Source organism: Belonocnema kinseyi, chromosome 8, assembly GCF_010883055.1.
Source record: "Belonocnema kinseyi isolate 2016_QV_RU_SX_M_011 chromosome 8, B_treatae_v1, whole genome shotgun sequence".
In the NCBI taxonomy this organism is placed as follows: Eukaryota; Metazoa; Arthropoda; class Insecta; order Hymenoptera; family Cynipidae; genus Belonocnema; species Belonocnema kinseyi.
In genome coordinates, this window is record NC_046664.1 from 80,851,960 (window position 1) to 80,874,782 (window position 22,823).

Below are 22,823 nucleotides of genomic sequence, written 5' to 3' on the forward strand. Positions count from 1 at the left end.
TTAATATTTCGACAAAACATTTCAGTTTCCAACAAAATAGATTAATTTTCAATAAAAAAGTTAATTTTCAACTAGAATAGTTGAATTTTCCAGCAGAACAGTTAGATTTTCAACCAAAAATAAACTAGATAATTAAATTTTCATTTTGTAAATATCAATTTTTAACCAAAAATAGAATGACTTTGTAAAATAGTTAAATTTTCAACCACAGAGATGAATTTTTAACCAAGTAAATTTGGTTTTTTAAGAGATCCATAAGTTTAAAGCCTTCGGTGATTTGAGAATTTTCTTTGAAAAGAAAACGAAAAAAATTTCATTTACAATTTTTGGCTGTAATTCCTCAGAAGTTTAAATCACAGTTTTCGATTTATTTATTTTGATATTACTTTGGTAACTGACTTCCAAGTACCCGCGCGGCGGGCATATTTAAAAAAAATAATGTTGGCCAATATTTTTGGTATGCTCGCTTATATTTTGGAAAGTTCATCCCAGGTGAACGAAGTATTAAAATTGATCCTTTTCAGACGGATCGAAATTTGAACGTTATGATGACAATGCAAGTGGTTCAGAGGACGACGACGGTAAAGAGATCGACGTCAAAGTGGAAGTGAAAACCGAGGAAAAGGAGTTAGCAGAAAATGATGAAATCTTAACCGACAAGGATAATGAGAGTGATGTTGAGGACAGTCCGAAAGTGCGAACCGCCGAAGAGGAGGAGGAAGATCGACTTCTCAACGACGACGATGACGATGTCCTTCTCATGGCTGACTTGGAAGAAGAAGTCAGTCTTGATCGTCTGATGGATGAGATGGAACGGGAGATCAAGGACGACAAAATAGATGTCACCGAGAGAAAACCCATCAGGCGGGAGAAAATTGAGTTTAAAAAGGTGCGAGAACAAAAGAAGTCAAAGCCCGAGGAAAAGAAGAAGCCCGAGGAAAAGAAAAAGCCGGAGGATAAAAAAAAACCGGAGGAGAAAAAGAAACCCGAGGAAAAGAAGAAACCAGAGGAAAAGAAGAAAGAGGAGCCAGTCGAGAAGGAGAAAAATTGTGAAGTCCCCGCAAAACCAGCTCCCGTTGTTGTGAAATCTGAAAGACCCGTCTCTCCTCGGCCAAATTTCAGGCGGAGATCTTTGTCGCCGAAACCCCGACCCTGGAGAAAAGCGTCGCCACGAAGATCGCCGAGAAGATCGCCCTCGAGAATGTTGAAGAAGCCACTGCGAGAAATGCCCAGGTACAGATCACCACCGCCGAGATACTCGCCTCGTTCACCAAGACTCTCTCCTCGTCCGCGTTCGCCCCGAATGTCGCCCAGAAGGTCGCCAAATCGATCGCCAATGCGACGATCGCCCCTGCCGCTCAGAAAACTCTCACCCCGAGGAAGATCCCCGAGATTGTCGCCGCCACGTCGCTGCTCGCCAAGAATGAGGTCGAGGTCTCGCTCGAGATCGAGATCGCCCCGACTCTTGAGATCTCCTCCCCGAAGATTGCGTTCAAGGTCGCCAAGATACTCACCAAGGTACTCGCCCAGACTGAGGTCCAGGTCGCCACGCTCAAGGAGTCCCCGATCGCCCCGAAGACGAGTGTCACGCTCGAGAAGTCCCCGATCGCGTCTATCGCCGCGGCTCAGATCGCCGAGAATCTCGCCGAGGAGAGTAGTTTCGCCGCGTTATCGTTCGCCCCGAGCATCGCCGCGAAGATCGCCCTGGTCATCGCCGAGGCGATCACCTCGAGCATCGCCAAAGCGAGCCTGGTCTCCGCGATGGTCGCCAAAAGACGGAGCGAGAAAACGTGCCAAGTCGATCACTCCCGAGAAGCGGAGGAGCACTTCGCCGCAGAATCTTTTGACACTGCGGAAGAGCAAGTCGCCGGAAGTGAAGGCCAAGCCGAAGATTGTTGTCAGTGAGAAGCCTCAGGAGGCAGCAGCAGCAGCAGCGAAGGAGCCAGAACCCAATCCAGATCCCATTCTGGAAGCAAGAAGACGCAAGTTTGAATCTCAAACGCCGATTGATCCGATCAATGCGAATAAAAAGATCAAGTTGAGCAATAAGAAGGAGGAGTCGAAGAAGCCGGAAATAGTGAAATTGGAGATTCGGAAGGAAGTGAAGGCGGAGTTGAAAAAGCCGGAAGTTCCTCCGGTGGAGAAGGAGTCGGAGCTGATGAAAGGTAGAAAAGTGGACAGTGGACCGGAATACATTGAAGAAGATGATGATGATGAGGATGGTGATGACTTGGGTCTAGACGCATCTTATGAGTTTGGTGAGTTGGAGGACGAGATGGGGGAGGAGGAGGAGCAGCAGAAGCAGCCGGAAATTGAGACAATTTCATCAACAGATGTCTCGTTTGAGGAGCAGCCGGTGACTTTGAGCCAGGAGAAGCAGAAGAGGAAGAAGAAGAAGGATAAGGAGATTTATCAGGTGGGAAGGTTGAAGGGGAGTGAGGTGGTGGCGCCACTTGTTGCCGAGAGAATTGTCAAGGAGAAGAAGTGCAAGAAGAGGAAAGTGGAGAAGAAGACGGTGCTGCTGGTGGAGGGATCGAGTGAGGCTGAAACTTTTGTTGAAGACTCGACGGCTGCGGGTGTTGGTGCGGGTTCTGCTGGACCTGCTGCTGCTGATGAAGAGGGTGATTTGCGAGCTGAACTTAGCCGAAGACGAGCCGAGAGATTGAATAGAACTGTTCCAATGCAATCTGCCAGGCTGTTACAATCAGCATTTAAAGGAGTTGTTAATGAGTGAGTATCCGATTTATTATTAATCCATTTTTCATTGAGTTGAACGAGAAAAGTTAAAGAAAAATTTATTTTTTGACTGAAAATTTTACAAATTTGTAGTGGTCTGGAATAGGAATTTACTGTTTATAATCGCCCACAGGTCGCATTTCTTAACCGATTAAAATTTTTTTTTTAGAAATGCTCAGCAATTAATTTTTAAGAGAATTGTGGTTTGCTTTTTTTATTCATTTTTTTTCACGGAGGAACAATACTACCTTGGTCAAAAAGTTCCCGGATTTTGTTTTTAAAATTAAAAATATAAGTTTATTCTGTAATATTGATGTGGTCCCCTTCAAAGTAATTCCCATCGACTGCCACGCACTTATGCCAGAGCTTTATCCAGCTCGCAAAACATTTTTGATACTCAATTTTCGGTATGCCCATCAGTGCCCTTTTCGATTTTTGTATTATCTCCGATCGGCTGCTAAAACGCGTTCCACGTAGTGGTTTTTTCAGTCGACCGAAGAAAAAAAAGTCACAGGGAACTAAATCTGGCGAATTTGATGGCTGCGGAATTGTATTATTTGAGTTTTTGGTGAGAAACTCACGGATAATAATGGCATTGTGCAACGGTGCATTGTCATTAAATCCATTGCAAAAATCGAAATTTGCAAAAAAACAGATGCACTCAAAATTGCGTTACATTTACAAATGACAAGCTAGAAAGCTGAAATTCGCAGGAAATATTGTTAAAAAGTATGACAACCTACAGAAACGAAAAAATGTGAATCGGACAGCAGGGAGCGCCACACGGTGATGATGCCGGGAACTTTTTGATCAAGGTAGTATATAAACAAATATAGTGACAAAATTGACCATTTTAGCTTTGTGAATTTTTATCTCATGAAAAAATACAGATAGAAACTCACTTTTAGCCGAAATTATTGCACATGCATTCATAGAACACAATTAATTGTAATAATATTTAACTTAATTATTATAAACCATTTCTATAAACAAATTCTTTATAAACGAGTTTTTCTCATAGCTGAATTGATTTTTCTGAACAAAAGTGATTCACAATTGTCTTTAAAGCCATTTATATACTTTAAGCTTTATCAAACATCAACAATATAGTTTTTTTATAACAGTTTAATTAAACAAGTCTCCTAATCGGCCGTTTCCTCGTAGAAAAAAATGTTCTTTTTTCTTCAATAATTATTAGAGTGACATTTATTGCGGTGACTAACCAACAAAATTAAATAAAGAATAATTTACATGATTGTTATAAACAATTTTTTTAACAAAACTATGATTTATTTTTTTTACGACCTAATTCACAAACTCCTTGAGTCCTCAAATCTTTTTATTGCATCCTTGAAGCCTGAATGGGAAAAAGTTGAAGTTGAACTTGATCAAGAACTCGATGAACTAATAGAACAATTCGAATCTAAAAATTATTCGAGTTCTGAATCTTTTTTATCACAAAAATGATTGAAGAAAAAATAACTTTTTTCTACGACCAACCGCAGATTGTCACGCATTTTTTTTAAATTGTTATTAACAATTACGCAAATTGTTATTTAATGTCCCATATCCAATTTTGGAATCACTGTTAGTTTATTGTCGGATAATTTCTGTGGAAAACCGTCCTTTTTGCATGTAAAAAAAATCAATTATAGTTTGGTTTAAAAAATTGTTTATAATAATCATATAAATTATTCTTTATTTATTATATATTTATTATTATATTTATTATATATTGTTTATTATTATATATTGTTGCACTGTGAAAAAATTTTAAAAAAGCAAACCAAAATTCTCTTAAAAATTAATTGCTGAGCATTTCTAAAAGAAAAAAAAAACTTGAATCATTTAAGAAATACAACCTGTGGGCGATTTTGAGCAATAAATTCCTATTCCAGACCACTGTTCAATTCAAGCTATTTTTGAATAAATAGTTATATTTTGATCTTTTTCAATTATATCATTGAGTTTAGACTGCGTAAATTTGAAAATCTCTTACTTTGAATATTTTCCATTTTAGATTTTTAAGCGTAGAGTTGAATTGCAATTGAATTTTTCGACAAAATTAATTATATATAATTTTGTTAAAAAATTGGAAAATTAGATTTTCTATTTTTATGAAAATGCAAATTTTTGGTTAAAATTTCTTCTTTGCTCGAATATTGAACTATTTTGTTTAAAAGATTTAGTTGAATTTTTATTGTTTACAATTGTCATTTTGCCGCTGGAAAGTGAACTGGAATCTTGGGATGAAAATTGCACTATATTTTGAAAGTTTTTATCGTTTTTGAAAAACATTCAACACTTTTACTTTTCTTTAATTATGAAATCTTATGAAATTTCATTAAATTTAAATTTTAATCATTTTAATTTTAAATTAAATTTTAAAATTCAGTTTTAAGGACTTGAAAGAATTAAAAGTTAAAAGCGTTTGAAATCAAAAATTTTGAATAGAAAAGATTTTTAGTTAATCAACTGTGAATATAAATAAATTAATGATTTTTTAACATCAAACTATACTTTATGAATAAAAAAATAAATAATAATTGATTTTAAATGGCGATTTGGAATTAGTTCACAATTTTAGATTTCCCAGATTTTCACGTTAAAAATTAAACTGTGTTTCAATTGAAAAGTCCTAAACAAAAGTGAACGACCTATTGAAACTTTGTAAACTACTTTTAATTTTAAAATAACTTGAGAATAATATATTTATAATTAAAGGTTTTTATTAAATTACAGTCTAAAATATTCCATTTTAATACATGCATTTCTCAAAATTAAAATTAAAAAATCTATTTTTTGTTGAAAATTTATTCTCTTTTTTTATAGAAAATTAAACTTTTTTAAAAGTTGTTCCTAAAATTTTTATTTTTTGGTAGAAAGTTAATCTATTGTTTGAAATTTAATTTCTATGGTTGAAAATTTATCTGTTTACATGAAAATTTCGTTATTTCGTTGAAAATTTATTCTTTTTTTCTATAGAAAGTTGAACTTTTTTGGTTTAAAATTCAACTATTAGGATAAAACATTCCATTAAAACTTAAAAGACATAGTTGAAAATTTATTTGTTTTGTTAAAACTTGTTCTTTTTTGGTATAAACTTAATCTTTTGTTTGATATTTAATTCCTTTGGTTGAAAATCAGTTTTTCTTTAAATTGAAAATTACTTTTTTTTTCACTAAAAATTTTAATTTTCTGTCAAAATTTATCTGTTTGATTAAAAATTCAATTATTTCCTTGAAAATTTATTTTATTTGGCTAAAAACTTATTTCTCTAACTGAAAATTAAACTATATTCGACTTTTGGTTGAAATTTTATCTGTTTTAGTGTGAGTTTATATTTTTTGTTAAAAACTTGTATTTTTGATAGAAAATTAATATTTTTTGGTTAAATTTTCAATTATTAGAATCAAAATTTCATTAAAGTTTAAAATATGTGGTTGGAAATTCATGTATTTTGTTCAAAATTATTCTTTTTTTTATATAAAGTTAATCTTTTGTCTCAAATTTTATTTCTTTGGTCGAAAATTATTTGTTTTTGTATAAAAATTTAATTTTTTTCATTTCAAATCCTATTTTCTCATAAACTTTTAATCGTTTTGGTAAAAAATTGATCGGTTTGGTTGAAAATTTAACTATTTCATTGAAAAAATATTTCATTTGGTTAAAAACTTATTTCTCAAACTTAAAATTTATCTATTCTATTTTTTATTGAAAATTTATCTTTTTTAGTTGAATATTCATATATTTTGTTGAAAGTTTGTCTTTTTTGTAGAAAATTCACCTTCTTTAAACTTGAAATAAATTGTTGAAAATGCATATATATTTTGTTGAATATTTGTCTTTTTGATAGAAAATTAACCTTATTTTTGGTTAAAAATTATTCTTTTTCCATGGAAAGTTAATCTTTTGTCTCAAATTTTATTTCCTTGGTTGAAAATTAGTTGTTAGTTATTGCTCGTGAATTTATTATTTGACTAGAAATTTTACAAATTTGAAGGAAAAAAAACAATCTGTCCAACTTTATTTTTATTAATTGAAAACGTAATTATTCTAGTTGAAGATTCATCATTTTTAGACGAAAATTCATCAATTTGTTCAAAAACGTATTTATGCATTTAAACATTATTTTGGTTTTTGTTAATTTTATTTTGTGTTTACTGAAAATGTAACCATTTCAATTGAATATTCTATTATTATATAATTATATAATTGGCAATTTGCCTCTGTTATTTAAAAATTCGTCTTTTTTGGTAGAAGTTAATCTTCTTGTTAGAAAATTTATCTTTTTGGTTGCAAATTCATAACTTTTATTGAAAATTAAACTTTTTTGTTAAATTTGTTTGTTGTCTTTTTTTTCGTTTGAAAATTAATTTTTTCTTATATGAAAAAATCGAAAAAATGAATGATCAAAAATTGATGTTTTAGTTCAAAATTCAACTATTCTTTCCCATTTTAGTTGAAAAATCATCACTGATTCAAAATTAAAGTATTTTGTTGAAAAATCGTTTTTTTTTTTTGTTGAAATTAAATTTTGTTTTTGAGAATTTTATTATTTTTAGTGCAAAATTCAATTATTTCGTTAAAAATGCATGTATTTTGTAGAAAAATCGTATTTTTTGTAGAAAATTTTGTGTTCTGGTTTGAAAATTTATCTTTTTGATTTAATATTTAACTATTATAACTGAGAATTTAACTATTTCATTTGAGTTTGAAAACTGATCTTTTTTAGTCGAAATTTAACCATGTAGTACCGGAATTAATTTGATCTAAATATGCACTGAATTTTATCAACTATTTTTAATTGTAAAATAATTTCAAAATAATGTATTTATAATTAAAGGCTTTTATTAAATTACAGTCTAAAATATTTCATTTTAAAACAAGTAATTGGAACTTTTGCAATGAAAAAAAAGAACAATTGCTTAATATTGATAAATATCTGAGTGTTTATTTAAAATCAGTAATTATAAATTAAATATTCAAAACTAAACAACAACAAAAACTAAGCTTTGAAGGTTACAATTTTATGGTTCTATTTAACTAAATTTAACTTACAAGTAAAATTTTTATGTATATGCTTCAAAAGATAAATAACATTTTTTGAGATTGCCAGAAAAATTGAAAATAATTATTCATTTTGAAAAATTATTTGAAGATGTTTCAAGATCTTGAAATATCCGGATTGAAAATTCCGGATTTGAACAAGGAATTTTCAACCAATTCTGAGATGGATTTAGAATTAAAAATTGCTTACAAGATGATTATTCGACCGAAAATGAAATAGTTAAATTGTCAGTTTAAAAAAATTAATTTTTAACCAAAATGAACGAAATTGTGACGAAACCGTCCAATTTTCAACTAGCGATGATTTTTCAAAAAAGATGGAATTTTTACTAAATTCACGAAATTTCAAACGAAAAACACAATTTTTCTACAAAATATTTGATTTTTCATCCAAATAATTTATTTTTTTATGAAAACAGTTTAATTTTCTATCTTAACAGTTGAATTTTCAACAAAAAGTTTCAGTTTTCAACAAAATAGATTAATTTTCAACAAAAAATTTGCATTTTTAACCAAAGTGAAAAAAAAGTTGAAGATTTTTTTTTTTAAGTTGCATTTTTAACCAAAATGATGAAATTTCTACCAAAACAGATAAATTTTTGAAACAGAAAGACGATTTTTCTTCGAAGCAGTTGAATTTTCAACTAGATAGTGGAATTTTCAACAACAAAAAAATAGTTGAATTTTCTATAAACCAGTGAAATTTTTAGCCGAATATTTGAATTTTCAAACAAAAGGTGAATTTTTAACCAAAAAAAATAATTGTATACTGAAAAAGACGTGTTTTCAAGCCAAGAGATGAATTTTTAACTAAAATTATTATTTTTGAACCACATAGTGAAAGTTTTAACTAATAAGAAAATAGTTCAGTTTTCAATTTAAATAAAAAATTAATTTTTATCCGAGAAAAGTTAGGTTTAAATAAATTAATCTTTAAGCAAAAAAAAAAAAAATAATTTTAAACAAAATAGTAAAATTGTTAAAAAGTTGTTTAATCCTTAACCAAAGAGTTTCATTTTAAACTAAAAAGATGAAATTTCTACTGAAGTAGATGAATTTTTGAAAGAAAAAGATGATTTTTCTTCGGAAAAGCAGAATTTTTAAAGAAAAGTCGAAATTTTCTACAAAACAGTTGAATTTTCAACCAAGAATGAAATAGTTGAATTTTTAATAAGAAAAATTAATTTTTAAACAAAAGATGAACGAATTTTTTACAAAATAGTTACATTTTCAAATCAAATAGATAAATTTTTTTAAGTCGAGTCCCCAACCAAATTAATTTTTAACCAGTTTTATTCTTAAGCAAAAGTGATGAAACTACTAAATTGATGAATTTCCAAACACAAAAAGAACCATTTTTTTCTACAAAACCGTTCAGTTTTCACCAAAATAGATGAAGTTTCAACAGAATAGTTAATCTTCAACTAAATAGTTGACTTTTCTAGCAAAACCGTTGAATTTTTAACTAAAGATTTAAGTTTGTAACAAAATATTTAAATGAATTATAAAAAAAGTGGGTAAATCCGCAACAAACATAAATTTCACCCAAAACAATTGCATTTTTAACCAAAACAGTTAAATTTTAAACGAAACAGCTCAGTTTTCAATAAAAAATTTAATTTTCGACTAAAACAGTGAATTTTTTAACAAAACTGTTGAATTTTCAACAAAATAAATTAGTTTTCATCAAGTTGACATGAAAATTCAACCTTTCGGTTGAAGTATTTTGCTTTCTTCACTGAACAATTTTTCTTTGTTGAAAATTAAACTCTTCTATTCAAAACTCGTACTCTTTCGTTCAAAATTCCACTATTTGGTTGAAAATTTATCGGTTTTAATTTGAAAATTCGTCTATTTAGTTGAAATTTTTTCTTTTTTAGTTGAAAATTCAACTATTTGATTAAAAATTTATGTTTTTAGTTGAAAACTCAAGTACGTGGTTGCAAATTTATGTATTTTGTTAAAAATTCGTCCGTTTGGTAGAAAATTCATCTTCTGTATTGAAAATTCATGTATTTATGTTGAAAATTTAATTCATTTGTTAAAAATTTTTCGTTTTATTTTGAGAAGTCACCTATTTTGTTGAAAATTCTTTATTTTTGACTGAATTTAACGCTTTTGTGTTTGAAATAAAAATATTTTTTGGTTCAAATATCAAATCTGGTTAAAAGATCATCCATTTTTTTTATAATGCAATATTTTTACTTGAAATATTAGAAGTATAAAGCGTTTCAAGTAAGGTTTATTATAGGAGCCACAGTTACTTGATTGAAAATAATTTATTTTAGGTTCTGCATATTATGATGAAATTTCATTTCTTTCTGTGAAGATTAGCCAAATATTCAAATTAAGAATTGAAATCAATTAATTTTTTAATTAAACAAATTAGCAAATTAAAATTAAGATTAACAAACAATGATATTTCTTCATATTTTTCAACATAAAAGACTCAGGGTGGCCGCTGGATCGGAAAACCGGGAAATGACAGTGCATTTTTTTACAGGGTTTTTAAATAATTAGTGAAATTGTTATGTTTTTCAATTATACTATTATTTAGCTTACAATGCGTAATTCAACATTTTTTCACTTAAAAAAATTTCAATTAAAAATGTATATTTCTAAGCTTACATTTTTAATTTAAAGATTTTTTAAATGCATTCTTAAAGACTTGAACAAATACAAAATAAAAGCCTTTGATGTTGAAAATTTGGGATAAAAAACATTTTTATTTAATAATAAATAAATTTGTTTTGAATTTATCTGTACTTTAAGTAATAAAAAGTGAAGAAAAACGATTTAACAAAACGATTTTAAACGTGTTCCAAGTTTAAGAATTTTCAGATTTTTAATTTAAAAAAAAATTAATTATTGAATATTTAGCAATATTTGAATTTTTATTTAAGACAAGTAAATTGAAACCAAATATTTAAAAGTAAAGAATCTTTGACTGAATTTTTTGATATAGAAAACCTGGAATCGTTAAAATTTAGAAAAGCCTATAAACTTTGAACTTTACAATTTTAATTGTTGTATTTGAAAAATGCGTAATTTGTATGTGAAAATTTTAAAATTTGATGTATAATTTACAAATTAACATTTTTAGAAAAAATTTGAGTAATTTTAAGAGATATTTAGGAGTTTTAAAAAATTATCTTAAAATAATTTTTCAAACTTAAAAGTTATTTCCAAATAATAAATGTTCAATTCTAAAAAAGTGTCCAAAATAATTTTGAATTAAAAAAATTTTTTAACAACTTCTAGATTTCTCAAGAATTTTAAAAAATTTTTTGAAGCTTTCCAAGGATGTTTAAACTATTAAAAAAGAAAATAATTTAATTTCTAATTTAAGAAGTGTTCAGTTAAATTTTTTTCAATTTTTCAATATTTGATATTTCTAGCTTAAAATTCCTTAAAATTATATAATTTTGAAAATTTTAAAGTTCATTGATTGATTTTTTAATTTAGAGCATTGAAAATGATAACGTGAATTTATATATTTTTTATATTGAAAAATGTTTGTACCTTTAATTTTATACGCGTAAATTATTAAGCATTTGAATGACAAAATTTTTAATTAAAAGCTTTTAAATTTCAATTTTAAAAGTTGAAAATTTAACAGTTCCACTTCGAGTACTGTCATTTACAGCTCAGTTTTTATTACCTTAAGTGGAAATTTTGTTAGCTTTAGTGTTCCATTTTTTAAATTTCATTGACCGTGAAAAATGACCGGGAATTTTATTTGTCGATTAAAACGGCCATCCTGAAAACTATTCGATTTTAATTTGGAATCTAATACGACATATACAGAGTTTCCTTTAAAAAATTATTCTAAAAATTTATCAAATATACAAATCCTAAATGAAATTGCTGAAACTTTGGCTTCAGGAAATAAACATGGTATTCCTTTCAATGTTAATAAAATTCCGACAAATAACGTAATTGCTAATCTGGAAAATTGGATCAAAAATGTAAAAGATGAAGAACTAAAATTGAATATTAGAAAAACAACAACTCAAATAATCTCAAATCACAATTTTTTAAAATAAATTCAATAATATAAACAAAATTGATGAAGATTTAGAAAAATTTCAAAAAGAACATAAGGATTTAATAGTACTGAAAGCAGATAAGGGAAACATAAGTGTAGCTGCAAATCGAAATGATTGCATAACAACCGTTGAAAATCTATTAAAAAATGAGATTTTATACAAAATTGAAAAAATATAACATTAATGTGTATTTTACAAACAACCACACACTAAATAAGTTTTCTTTGTTTAAAAATAAACACAAAGAAAATAAAGAAAACTTATCTGATTTAGTTTATATGATAAATTGTAAATGTTGCTATAAGATTTATATTGGTGAAACGGGTAGGAGATTAAAAACTCGTATTTAGGAACACAAACGGGATTGTGAATTAAGCAATGAAAATACTGGTTTGTCACAACATGCATGTCAATTCGATCACTATTTTAATTTTGAGATTAGTAATATAAAAATTTTATCTCGTGAAAACAATAACCAAAAAATAAAAATATTAGAATCTATTTTCATAAATAAATTTATTAAAAATTCTATCAATTTTAAAACTGAAACATTAAATGTAAATAAAATTTATCAGACTATTTTATAAAAAATGATTTATATATAAATTATTCTTATAGTTAAAAAAAAATTAAAATTATTGTTTTAAAAATTTTTTAATTTCAATTTACTTTGGCGCACTTTTCATTATTTTCTCCATTTTAAAATCGGCCTTTCTTGATTACTCATGTAAAATTGACTTTATTTCTAATGTATTCGTTAGTCCATATTTGTCCTTTTCAAAACAAAATTTTTAAAAATTAAATTTGTTAATTCTTTCCAATGCAACTAGGTTGAAACGTACGTTGGTTATATTAATTAAAATTGACGAATAAAGATTCATTGACATATGAATCCACTTTTATTTATATTGGACCGTATGACCAGAACAAAACGCATTCTCTCATTTAAAAAAATGTATACAAAAATTTTAATTTACAGGGTTGCAAAGAATAACGCAAAAGTAAATCAAAGGCACGTGATAAAAGGAGATGAAAAACGTAAGTAGCAATTCTTATAATATGTAAAAATTCTCGACTTTCCAATAATAAATTAGTTGAATTACCAATATGTTTGGAAGGAAGTAAAATGTTGGCAGTATCCTAGAAAAGCGATCTAAGATTTCTTTAGGAATTTATCTGTTTCTGTCTAAATCATATAAATTAAATGTATGTATATAATGTCTTTAAATGTATTTCTTTTACTAATTTATCAAGTTTTATCCTTCAATTAAAATTCTAGATCAAATAAAACTTTTGAAGTAATAACTTTGATTTTATTTTGACAATAGGATGGGTCGAAAATGAAAAATGGTCGAATTTGAAATTGTCACTGAGCGAAAAAGCAGCGTATTGGGATCGTAAATCAGTATAATTAATTGTGAATTGATAGCTTGTTTACCCGCGCTCAACAAAAATGTTCTAAAAATGTCTTATTTTCAGAGTTTTTAAATTTGTTGAGTTTCAATTTTTTGCACATTTTCACATTGTCACTTTTTCTTTTGGTAAAAAACTCTTATAGGCAAATAATTTTCTCGGGAACTTAAAAAGTTTCGAGTTACAGATTAAAGATTTGCTGTTTTCTTCAAGAACCTGACCAAAATTTTTGAAATTAACTTTCTTGTTGAAAATTCAAATATCTGACTAAAAATTCAACTATTCGGTCAATAATTCAACTACTTTGTTGAAAAATCTTCTTTTTGGATGAGAAATTCGTAATTTTGGATTGAAAATTCATCTTTTTGTTAAAAAGTGATTTTTTTGTTTGTTTGAAAATTTAATTATTCGGTTAAAAATCCAATTAATTAATTGGATTTCCATTTGTGAGGAGAAACTGACCTTTTTTAGTTTAAGATTCAACTCTTTGATTCAAATATTACGTATTGTGTTGAAAATTCATCTTTTGGTAGATAATTAATCTTGCTACGTGAAAATTTATCTTTTGAACTTGAAAGTTCATCTTTTTGGTTTAAAATTCAACTACTTGATTAAAAATTAATTTTATTTGAAAGTTAATTTTTTTTTTAACTGAACATTTTAATATTACATTTTTGATGAAAAATTGGCCTTTTTTAGTTTAAAATTCAACTGTTTCGTTGTAAAATGACGTATTTTATTGATAATTCATCTTTTGGTACATAATTAATCTTGTTAAGTGAAAATTTATTTTTTTGGTTTAAAATTCATTTACTTGGTTAAAAATGAATTTTCTTTTATTTAAAAATTAATTTTTTTTAACTAAAAATGTTATTATTCCACTTTTGATAAAAAATTGGCCTTTTTTATTTAAAAATTCAACTATTTGTTGCAAACTCACGTATTTGATTGAAAATTCATCTTTTGGTCGATAATTAATCTTGCTACGTGAAAATTTATCTTTTGAACTTGAAAGTTCATCTTTTTGGTTTAAAATTCAACTACTTGATTAAAAATTCATTTTATTTGATTTTAAAATTAATTATTCGACTGAAAATTTAAATATTCCATTTTTGGTTGAAAAATTATCTTTTCTAGTTAAAAATTAATCTTTTTTTTGGTATAAAATTAATCTTCTTGGTTGAATATTCATATTTTTTGTTGAAAATTCAATGGTTTAGTTGAAAATAATTGGTATTTTTTTATGGAAAAAATAGTTATTTCGGATTGAAAATTCATCATTTCTTATTGAAAATAAATTTTTTAACTGAAAATTTTAATATTCTATTTTTGATTAAAACTGAACCCTTTTTCGTTTAAATTTAACTATTGCATTAAAACATTTTTGGATGGAAAAATTGTCATTTTGGATTAAAACTTTATGTTTTTGTTTAAAATAATCTTTTGTTTAAAACTAATCTTTTTGGTCGAAAATTCAACTCTTCGGTTGAAAATTCATATTTGTTCGTAGAAAATTCGTCCTCTGGAATTAAAAAAATATATTTTGATAGAAAAGTAATAATTTTTGGTTGATAATTAACTTTTTTTATTAAATTTCCATATTTTTTAGTTGGACATTTAATTGTTTTGTAGAAAATTCGAGTTTTTGGCTTGAAAATGCAACTTCTTGTTTGAAAGTTGAACTATTTTATTAAAAAAATTTTTTTGTTTGGAAATAGATTTTTTTAAACTAACATTTCTCGTTTAGAAATCAAGTGTTTGTTGAAAATTCATCTTTTGATAAAAAATTAATCTCCATGGTAAAAAATCTTTTTTTTTTGTTTGAAAATTAATCCTCGTGGTAGAAAGTTCATATTTTTCATTGAATATTTAACTCTTAGTTTTATTCAACTATTCTTCAAATTTTTGTTTTGATTGGAATAACTAATATTACATTTTTCGTTGATAAATCATATTTTTTTTGTTGAAAATTGAACTATTTGCTTAAAAATTCATGACTAATTTAGTTGAATACTTGCCTTTTTTTGGTAGAAAATAAATATTCTTGGCTGAAAATTACACTTTTTTGTAAAAATTCGAGTATTTGCTTTGAAATTCAGTTTTTGTAATTTAAAAAAATCGTATTTTTGGATTGTAAATAAAGCTGATTTATAGAAAATTCGTTTTTTTCCTTGAAGATTCACAATTGATAATTTTTTTCTTTCTTCACTGAATAAAGGTCTGAAATTCGCAAAAAAAAATGGGAAGACTTTTTTTTTGTCTCCAGTAATGTAAAAAAATTAGAACTCAAGAAAGTGTAAAAACTCTGCAAATAAGAAATGTTTAAAAAAAGTTATTTTCGAGCGTGGATAACCTAGCTGCATATCTATCGATTCTAAATTAATTAAACGTTTTTAGGATGACAGTAAGCGCAGTGACGATTTTGAATTGCAGATTTTTTCATTTTCATTCCACTCGATTTGATAATTATTTCAAATTGTAAACATTACATAAAGTATTTTACATTTTATAGCAGGTCAAAAAGAAGTGAGGCGAGTAACTGTGTTGCATCGTACGCTAACTGATTTTCATGACTCTGAAGGTGCGTTTGACTTTAAATGTTTCTCGTACACGTTTAAAATAATTTTTTATTTTTAACAAAGAAAATAATCTAAACACTCTTTGCACATTTAAAAGATGCGCTGGTTTACAAAAGAGAGAGAGAGAGAGAGAGCGAAAAAAGAAGAGAAAGAAAACGAGAGCTTAAATAATCAAAATTTCATGCACGTTTTATTTTTCCTGCACATCTATTCTGCAGCAAAGTTAATTATTATTGCACTTATTGGTTCGTTTCTCAGTGGTCTAAAAAATTATGATTTTTTGTTTTTCATTTAATTTTTCACAATTAGTCGAAATATTTCCTCTATTTTTTTCATACTTAAAAATGCTTGTTAGAAAAAATGTATATACCGATGATGCCTAGCTAAATCCGAATTTTTGGATTTTTTAAAACCTTTGAAGCAGAAAATTCTGTGTCGTGATGAGAAAATTATTCTGTATTTCTTCAGAATTAGAAAGAAAATTCTTTTAGAGGTCGCTGAAATGCTTCATAAAAATTTGAAATTTTTTCCAAATTTTTGGTCTAAGAAAACAAAATTTTCAAGCTGTGTTAATTTATCGCTTTAATTTAAATTTTTTGTTTTATGTTGTGGTTGTCGACTCGATAAATGTATTATATAACTTGATGTTCATTGTTTTTTGTCTACTTGTTAAAAATCAATATTTTTTAATGTTGATTTTCAATTGAACTAGGACATTGCGCGCATTAATTAGCCCTTCTTTAGAAAAAAAGACTCGCTAAATTTAAATACTTTTAAACATTTTTTAATATTTTTTTTTGTAACTGAAAATTTAACTATTCCGTGTTTGGTTGAACATCAATTTTCTTCAGTTGGAAATTCAGCAATTTATTTGAAAATTTCTGTATTTTGTTGAAACTTTTTATTTTGTGATAGAACAGTAATCTTCTTGGTGGCTAATTCACCTTTTTTTTGAAAATTCAACTGCTAGGATAAAAATTCCATTAAAAATTAAAAGACATAGTTGAAAATTCCTCTATTTTGTTATAAATTGTTCTTTTTTGGTAGAAAGTTAATCTTTCGTCTAAAATTTTATTCTGTGGTTAAAAATCAATTTTTTTTTTAATTGGAAATTAATTTTTTTTTCACCAAAAATTTAACTAAATATTTTGTCGAAATTTTTTTTATACGCTTAATCTTTTTTTTTTTAATTTCTTTGCTTCATTGAAAATTTAATTATTTCGTTGAAATTTTATTTTATGTGGTTAAAAGTGTATCTTTTTCAGTTGAAAAGTTATCCTTTTTTTATAGAAAATTAACGTTTTTTGGTTCAAAATTCAACTGTTAGGATCAAAATTCCATTAAAACTTTAAATTCATGGTTGAAAATCCATGTGTTTTGTTCAAAAATGATCTTTTTATAGAAAATTAACCTGTTTTGTTTGAAAATTCAACTATTAGGATTAACATTCCATTCAAAATTAAAATACTTGTGAAATTTCATTTCTATGGTTGACAATTAGTTGTGTTTTTTTTAATTGAAAATAATTTTTTTTCGCTAAAAACTTAACTAGATTTTTTGTAGATTATTTTTTGTAGACACTTAATCTTTTTTTTTAATTCCTCTGTTTAATGGAAAAATTATTTATTTCTTTGAAAATTTATAAATTTATATTTATCTTTGATAATTTATTTGGTTCAAAATTGTTCTTTCTTGGTAGAAAGTTAATCTTTTGTCTGAAATTTTATTCCTGTGGTTGAAAATTAATTGTTTCTTTTTTTAGTTGAAAATTAGTTTTTTTTTAACTAAAAATTTAACTAAATTTGTTGTCGAAATTTTTTTTTATAGACACTTAATCTATTTTTTTTTTTTTTTGAAAATTCCTGTTTCATTGAAAATTTAATTATTTCGTTAACATATTATTTTATTTGGTTAAAACCTTATTTCTCTAACTGAAAATTAAACATTTTATTCTTTGTTAAAAATTTATCTTTTTCAGTTTAAAATGTATCCTTTTTTATAGAAAATTAACGTTATTTGGTTTAAAAATCAACTATTCTATCAAAGTCCCATTAAAAATCAAAAGACATGGCTGAAAATTCCTCTATTTTGTTAAAAATTGTTCTTTTTTTTGTAGAAAATTTACCTGTTTTGTTTGAAAATTCGACAGTTAAGATCAAAATTCCATTAAAAAATAAAAGGCGTGGTTGAAAGTTGATTTATTTTGTAAAAAATGGTCTTTTTTGGTAGAAAGTTATTTTGTCTGAAGTTTCATTTCTTTGATTGAAAATCAGTTTTTTATTTAATTGAAAATTACTTTTTTTTCACTAAAAATTTTAATTTTATGTCGAAATTTATCTGTTTGATTAAAAATTCAATTATTTCCTTGAAAGTTTATGTTATTTAGCTAAAAACTTATTTCTCTAACTGAAAATTAAACTATATTCTACGTTTGGTTGAAATTTTATCGTTTTTAGTGTAAGTTTATATTTTTTGTTAAAAACTTGTCTTTTTGATACAAAATTAATCTTTTTCGTTAAATATTCAATTATTAGGATCAAAATTTCATTAAAAAATAAAATACGTGGTTGGAAATTCATGTATTTTGTTAAAAGTTATTCTTTTTTCATATAAAGTTAATCTTTTGTCTCAAATTTTATTTCTTTGGTCGAAAATTATTTGTTTTTGTATTGAAAATTAATTTTTCATTGCAAAATTTATCTTTTTTAGTTGAATATTCATATATTTTGTTGAAAGTTTGTCTTTTTTGTAGAAAATTCATCTTCTGGGTTGAAAATTCAACAATTTTTTTGTTTTAAAAATGAATTTTTTCTACTAAAAATGTAGCTTTTCTATTTTTTAAAAAGAAAATTTACCTTTTTTAGTTGAAAATTCACTTATTTTATTAAAAACTTTAACTTTCTTTTTAAAAAATTCGTCCTTTATGTCATGAAAACTCAAAATTTTGGACGAGGTTTTCGTTCCTTATTGATTGACAAATTTGTCTTGGTTGAGAATCCAACTCTATGTTAAAAATGGATATTTCAGTGGTTTAATTTAACCGTTTTTTTTTTATTGAAAATTAAAGTATTTTTCCTGAAAATGTCAACTATTACACTTTTTGTTAAGAATTCATTAAAAAAAAATCCCCAGTTTAAGAACAAATTTAACTAATTTTCTTGAAAATTTTATTTCTCTTTGTTGAAAATTAACCATTTTAACTGAAAATGCCATAATAAGTGTCACAAATGTGACATTCTTAATTTTTTTGTCATTAGATTAAAATTTTTTTAAATTTACATCGTAAATTTATATTTATTTTATTCTTTATAATTTTATTAACTAATTATGTTTATTTGTAGCTTAATGAACTATAACTTCACATGCTTAAATAATTAATTTAGTGCTTTAGACATTTCTTTAAATAAAATTTTTTTAAATCAAGTGAAGTGCAATAAAAGTACTTAAAAAATTAGTTTTTCTTCAACTATTTTGTCCCCTATTTTGAGAAAATTATTATTATATTTTTAAATGCACATTTACGTAATAATTTCTAGATAATTTTTAAGCTCAATTAAGTATTCAGTGTATTATTTAATAAACGATTTTGAACGTATGGCAAAAATTTACTGTATATGAGCGTGTTTTGAATTAAACAATTAAAAATGCAGAAAATTCAAAAATATAATTGTAAATTTCAACTATTTAAAATTTAAAAATAGAAGTGCTTAGAACGAAAATTTGTCATTGAAATTCCTTTTCCTTAAAGGGATACAATTAACTGAACAATTTTAGAGTATAACAAAAAATTTTGAACTTAATCAAGAAAAACATATTTTTTTCGGGAATTTTGGGCAGTATTCCCAAAAAAAATTGTATTTCATCGGGGCCTAATTTTACACGGATGCTTTTTTATTTTCTAAAATTTGTATCTTACGCTTCACCCTACTAAATATATGTTTTTTAATTTTAACAATATTATATGATGTGTCATAACTGAATTTTTAGAGCATTTCATATTTATTTTATTTTCAGGTCTGGGACTCACCACGCCAAATAGTTAAATTTGGGTGTTAGTTCAAATTTTATTTGACTGATTATTTAACCAATAAAAATCAATTTTTGATCCAAAATGGAGTAGGTTTTCATTTAGGAGAATTAATTTTCAATACCAAAGAAATGAATTTTCTACAAAACAATTTAATTTTGTACCAAATAGTTGAATTTTCAAGCAAAAAATACGAATTTTCTATAAAACAGGTGAAATTTCAACCCGAGCGTTTGAATTTACAATAATAAAGTCTATTGTCAACAAAGTAGTTACATTTTAAATTTAAAAAATTACTTTTTAACAACAAACACAGAATTTTCAATTAAAATTATGAATGTTCAAACAATAAAATAAAAGTATTAACAAAAATACTTGATTTTTAACAACAACAAAAAATTATTTTCTAACAAAAAAGACTATTTTTCTACCCAACTGTTAAATTTTTAACCCAAAAATGTGAATTATCAAGAAAAAATTTAATTTTCTGTCGAAACAGATTAATTTTTAACTAGATATTTCTTTTAGCAAAAAATGTGAAAATTCTGCAGAAAGAGATAAATTTGTAAACCAAAAAGATGAAAATTTAACGAAATAGTTAAATTTTCTATTTAAAAAAGTTGTTAGTTAAGAAAGAAAGAAAATTTAATTAAAATCGCTGAATATTCAATCGAAAAAACGAATTTTCTATAGAACAATTGAATTTTTAACCAAGAAATATGGCTTTTTAACGAAATTGATGAATTTTCAACGAAATAATTCAATTTTGAATCAAGCAATACAATTTTGAGTCAAAAAAGATGAATTCCTAATAAAAAAATTATTTGTAGACTTATTAACAGAAAAGAGTCTTCTTTTTGAAAATAAATTTTTTCAACTGCAAATTCAACTATTTCATTTTTGGTTCAAAATTTATATTTTTAATTAAAAACTTTAATTATTAGGTTGAAAATGCATCGTTCTTGTTAGAAAATTAATCTTCTTTGTTGAAAATTAATTTTTTATACAATTTGTTTCTATTTTAAATGAAATCTTATCTTTTTTTAGTTAAAAATTCAACTTTTTGCTTGAAAAATTATGCATTTTGTTGAAAAATCATTTTTGGTAAAAAATTAATTTTCTTGGTTACACATTTTTTCTATTTAGATGAAAATTCAACTACTTGGTTCAAAAATCGTGTATTTTTTTTTTAATTTAACGAAGAAGTATGTAACGTCAAATCTGCAATAAAAAACAGGAATTTTGATAATTTATTAAAGAATTCAATTTTAAATAAACATTATGATGTCATTAATGTCAGAGTATTTTTTGAGGACGAGCTTAATTTTTTTTTAAATTGTTATATGCAATTGAGTAAAAGTGATTCTTCACTTGTAAAAGTAACTTAATAGTATTACTCCAATCAACTATTTTATTAAAAATACCTTTTTTTTTTGCTTGAAATCATTTTTTAGTTGAAAATTCTTCTTTTTTTTTGGAAAAATTAATTTTTTCTGGGTTGAAAATTCAACTTTTTGGTTAAAATTTAAATTATTGTAGATAAATATTAATAATTTTAGTTGTAAATTAATTTTTTTTAATTCAACTATTTCAGTTGAGATTTCATTATTTTAGTTGAAAATTCATCCCTTTGTTTGAAAATGTATCTATTTTTTAAATATTAGATGCTTTTTAATGTTAAAATTTTTTTAACTCGAAATTATAATTATTCCGTCTTTTTCAGTCGAATATTCAACTGTTTCGTTAAAAAATCATCTTTTTAATCTAAAATTCATCTATTCCAGTTGAAAATTCATTATTTTAGTGGAAAATTCATTGCTCTAATTGAAATTGTTATTCTATGGAAAATTAATTTTTTAAATGAAAATTGAACTGTTTCATTTCTGTTTGGAATCTGATTATTTTTAGTTTAAATTTCAACTATTTAGTCGAAAATTGATAATTTTTAGTTGAAAATTCAACTATTTCGTTGAAAATTGATCGCTCTCGTTAGGTTTTTTAAAATGGTAAATGTAATTGTTTCAATTAGAATTTTCAAATTCCTAATGTAGTTAAACAAATGGAAATGCCCGATTGAAGCTTTATAAACTATTTTCAATTTTAAAATAACTTCGAAAAAATATACTCATAATTAAAAGATTTTATCAAATTTTAAACACTGTTTTAGCCTATCATAACATAAAATTAAACATTGAACTTTACAATTGTAATTGTTCTATTTAAAAAAATTAATTTACAAGTCAAACTGTAAATTTTTATGTATAATAAATATTAAACATCTATAAATCCTAAAAAAAATTCCACTAAGTTGAAGAGATATTTAAAAAGTCTGGAAGGATTTAAATTAATTTAAAATTTGTAATTATGAACGGCTTTCAAAATAATAAAAAATATTTTCTCACGATTTCTAAGAAAATTGAAAAGACTTTTTATTTTGAAGAAATAATTTTAAGAGAATATTTAAAAAGATTTAAAAAGATTTCCGAAAATGTTTAAAATATTTTCCATTTTACAGTATTAAAAAAAATTTAGGAAAATTTCGAATCATCATAAAAGATATTTAGAAGTTCTGAAAAAATTTCAAAAATAATTGAAAATTTGAATAAATGTAAAACAATATATAGCTGTTTCAAGATTTTAAAATAAAATTTGAAGCTGCCTAAAGATTTTTAAACTATTTAAAATGGGCATAATTTAACTTTTAATTTAGGAAGTGTTCAGTTTATAACAAAAATTTAATCATAAAATTTTCAATATGTTTAGCTTAAAATTGCTTAAAATTATTTGCAACTCAGTTTTGATTACTTTAAATGGAAAATTGTTTAGCTTTATAGTTCGAATTTGTTTATTTCATTGAGCGTGAAAAAAGCTTGCGAGCCGGGAATTTTTTTTGTGTGATTCAAACGGCCACCCTGATCATTGTATATGTTACAGGCAAAGTATATAATC

General features: G+C 25.5%; 1 protein-coding gene across 6 annotated transcripts in view; it reads left to right on the forward strand.

The window, feature by feature from the left end:
- Positions 1-22,823, forward strand: part of LOC117177905 (muscle M-line assembly protein unc-89-like) — a 58,857-nt gene that overhangs the window by 28,608 nt on the left and 7,426 nt on the right. For 4 of the 6 annotated variants that reach the window (XM_033368989.1, XM_033368987.1, XM_033368985.1 and 1 more), the window contains 3 exons: positions 525-2,730; positions 12,835-12,893; positions 15,781-15,849. In XM_033368989.1, the coding sequence (XP_033224880.1) occupies positions 525-2,730; positions 12,835-12,893; positions 15,781-15,849 (2,334 nt within the window). The remainder of the gene's footprint in view (positions 1-524; positions 2,731-12,834; positions 12,894-15,780; positions 15,850-22,823) is intronic. The other 2 variants (XM_033368986.1, XM_033368990.1) reach the window with 2 other exon arrangements.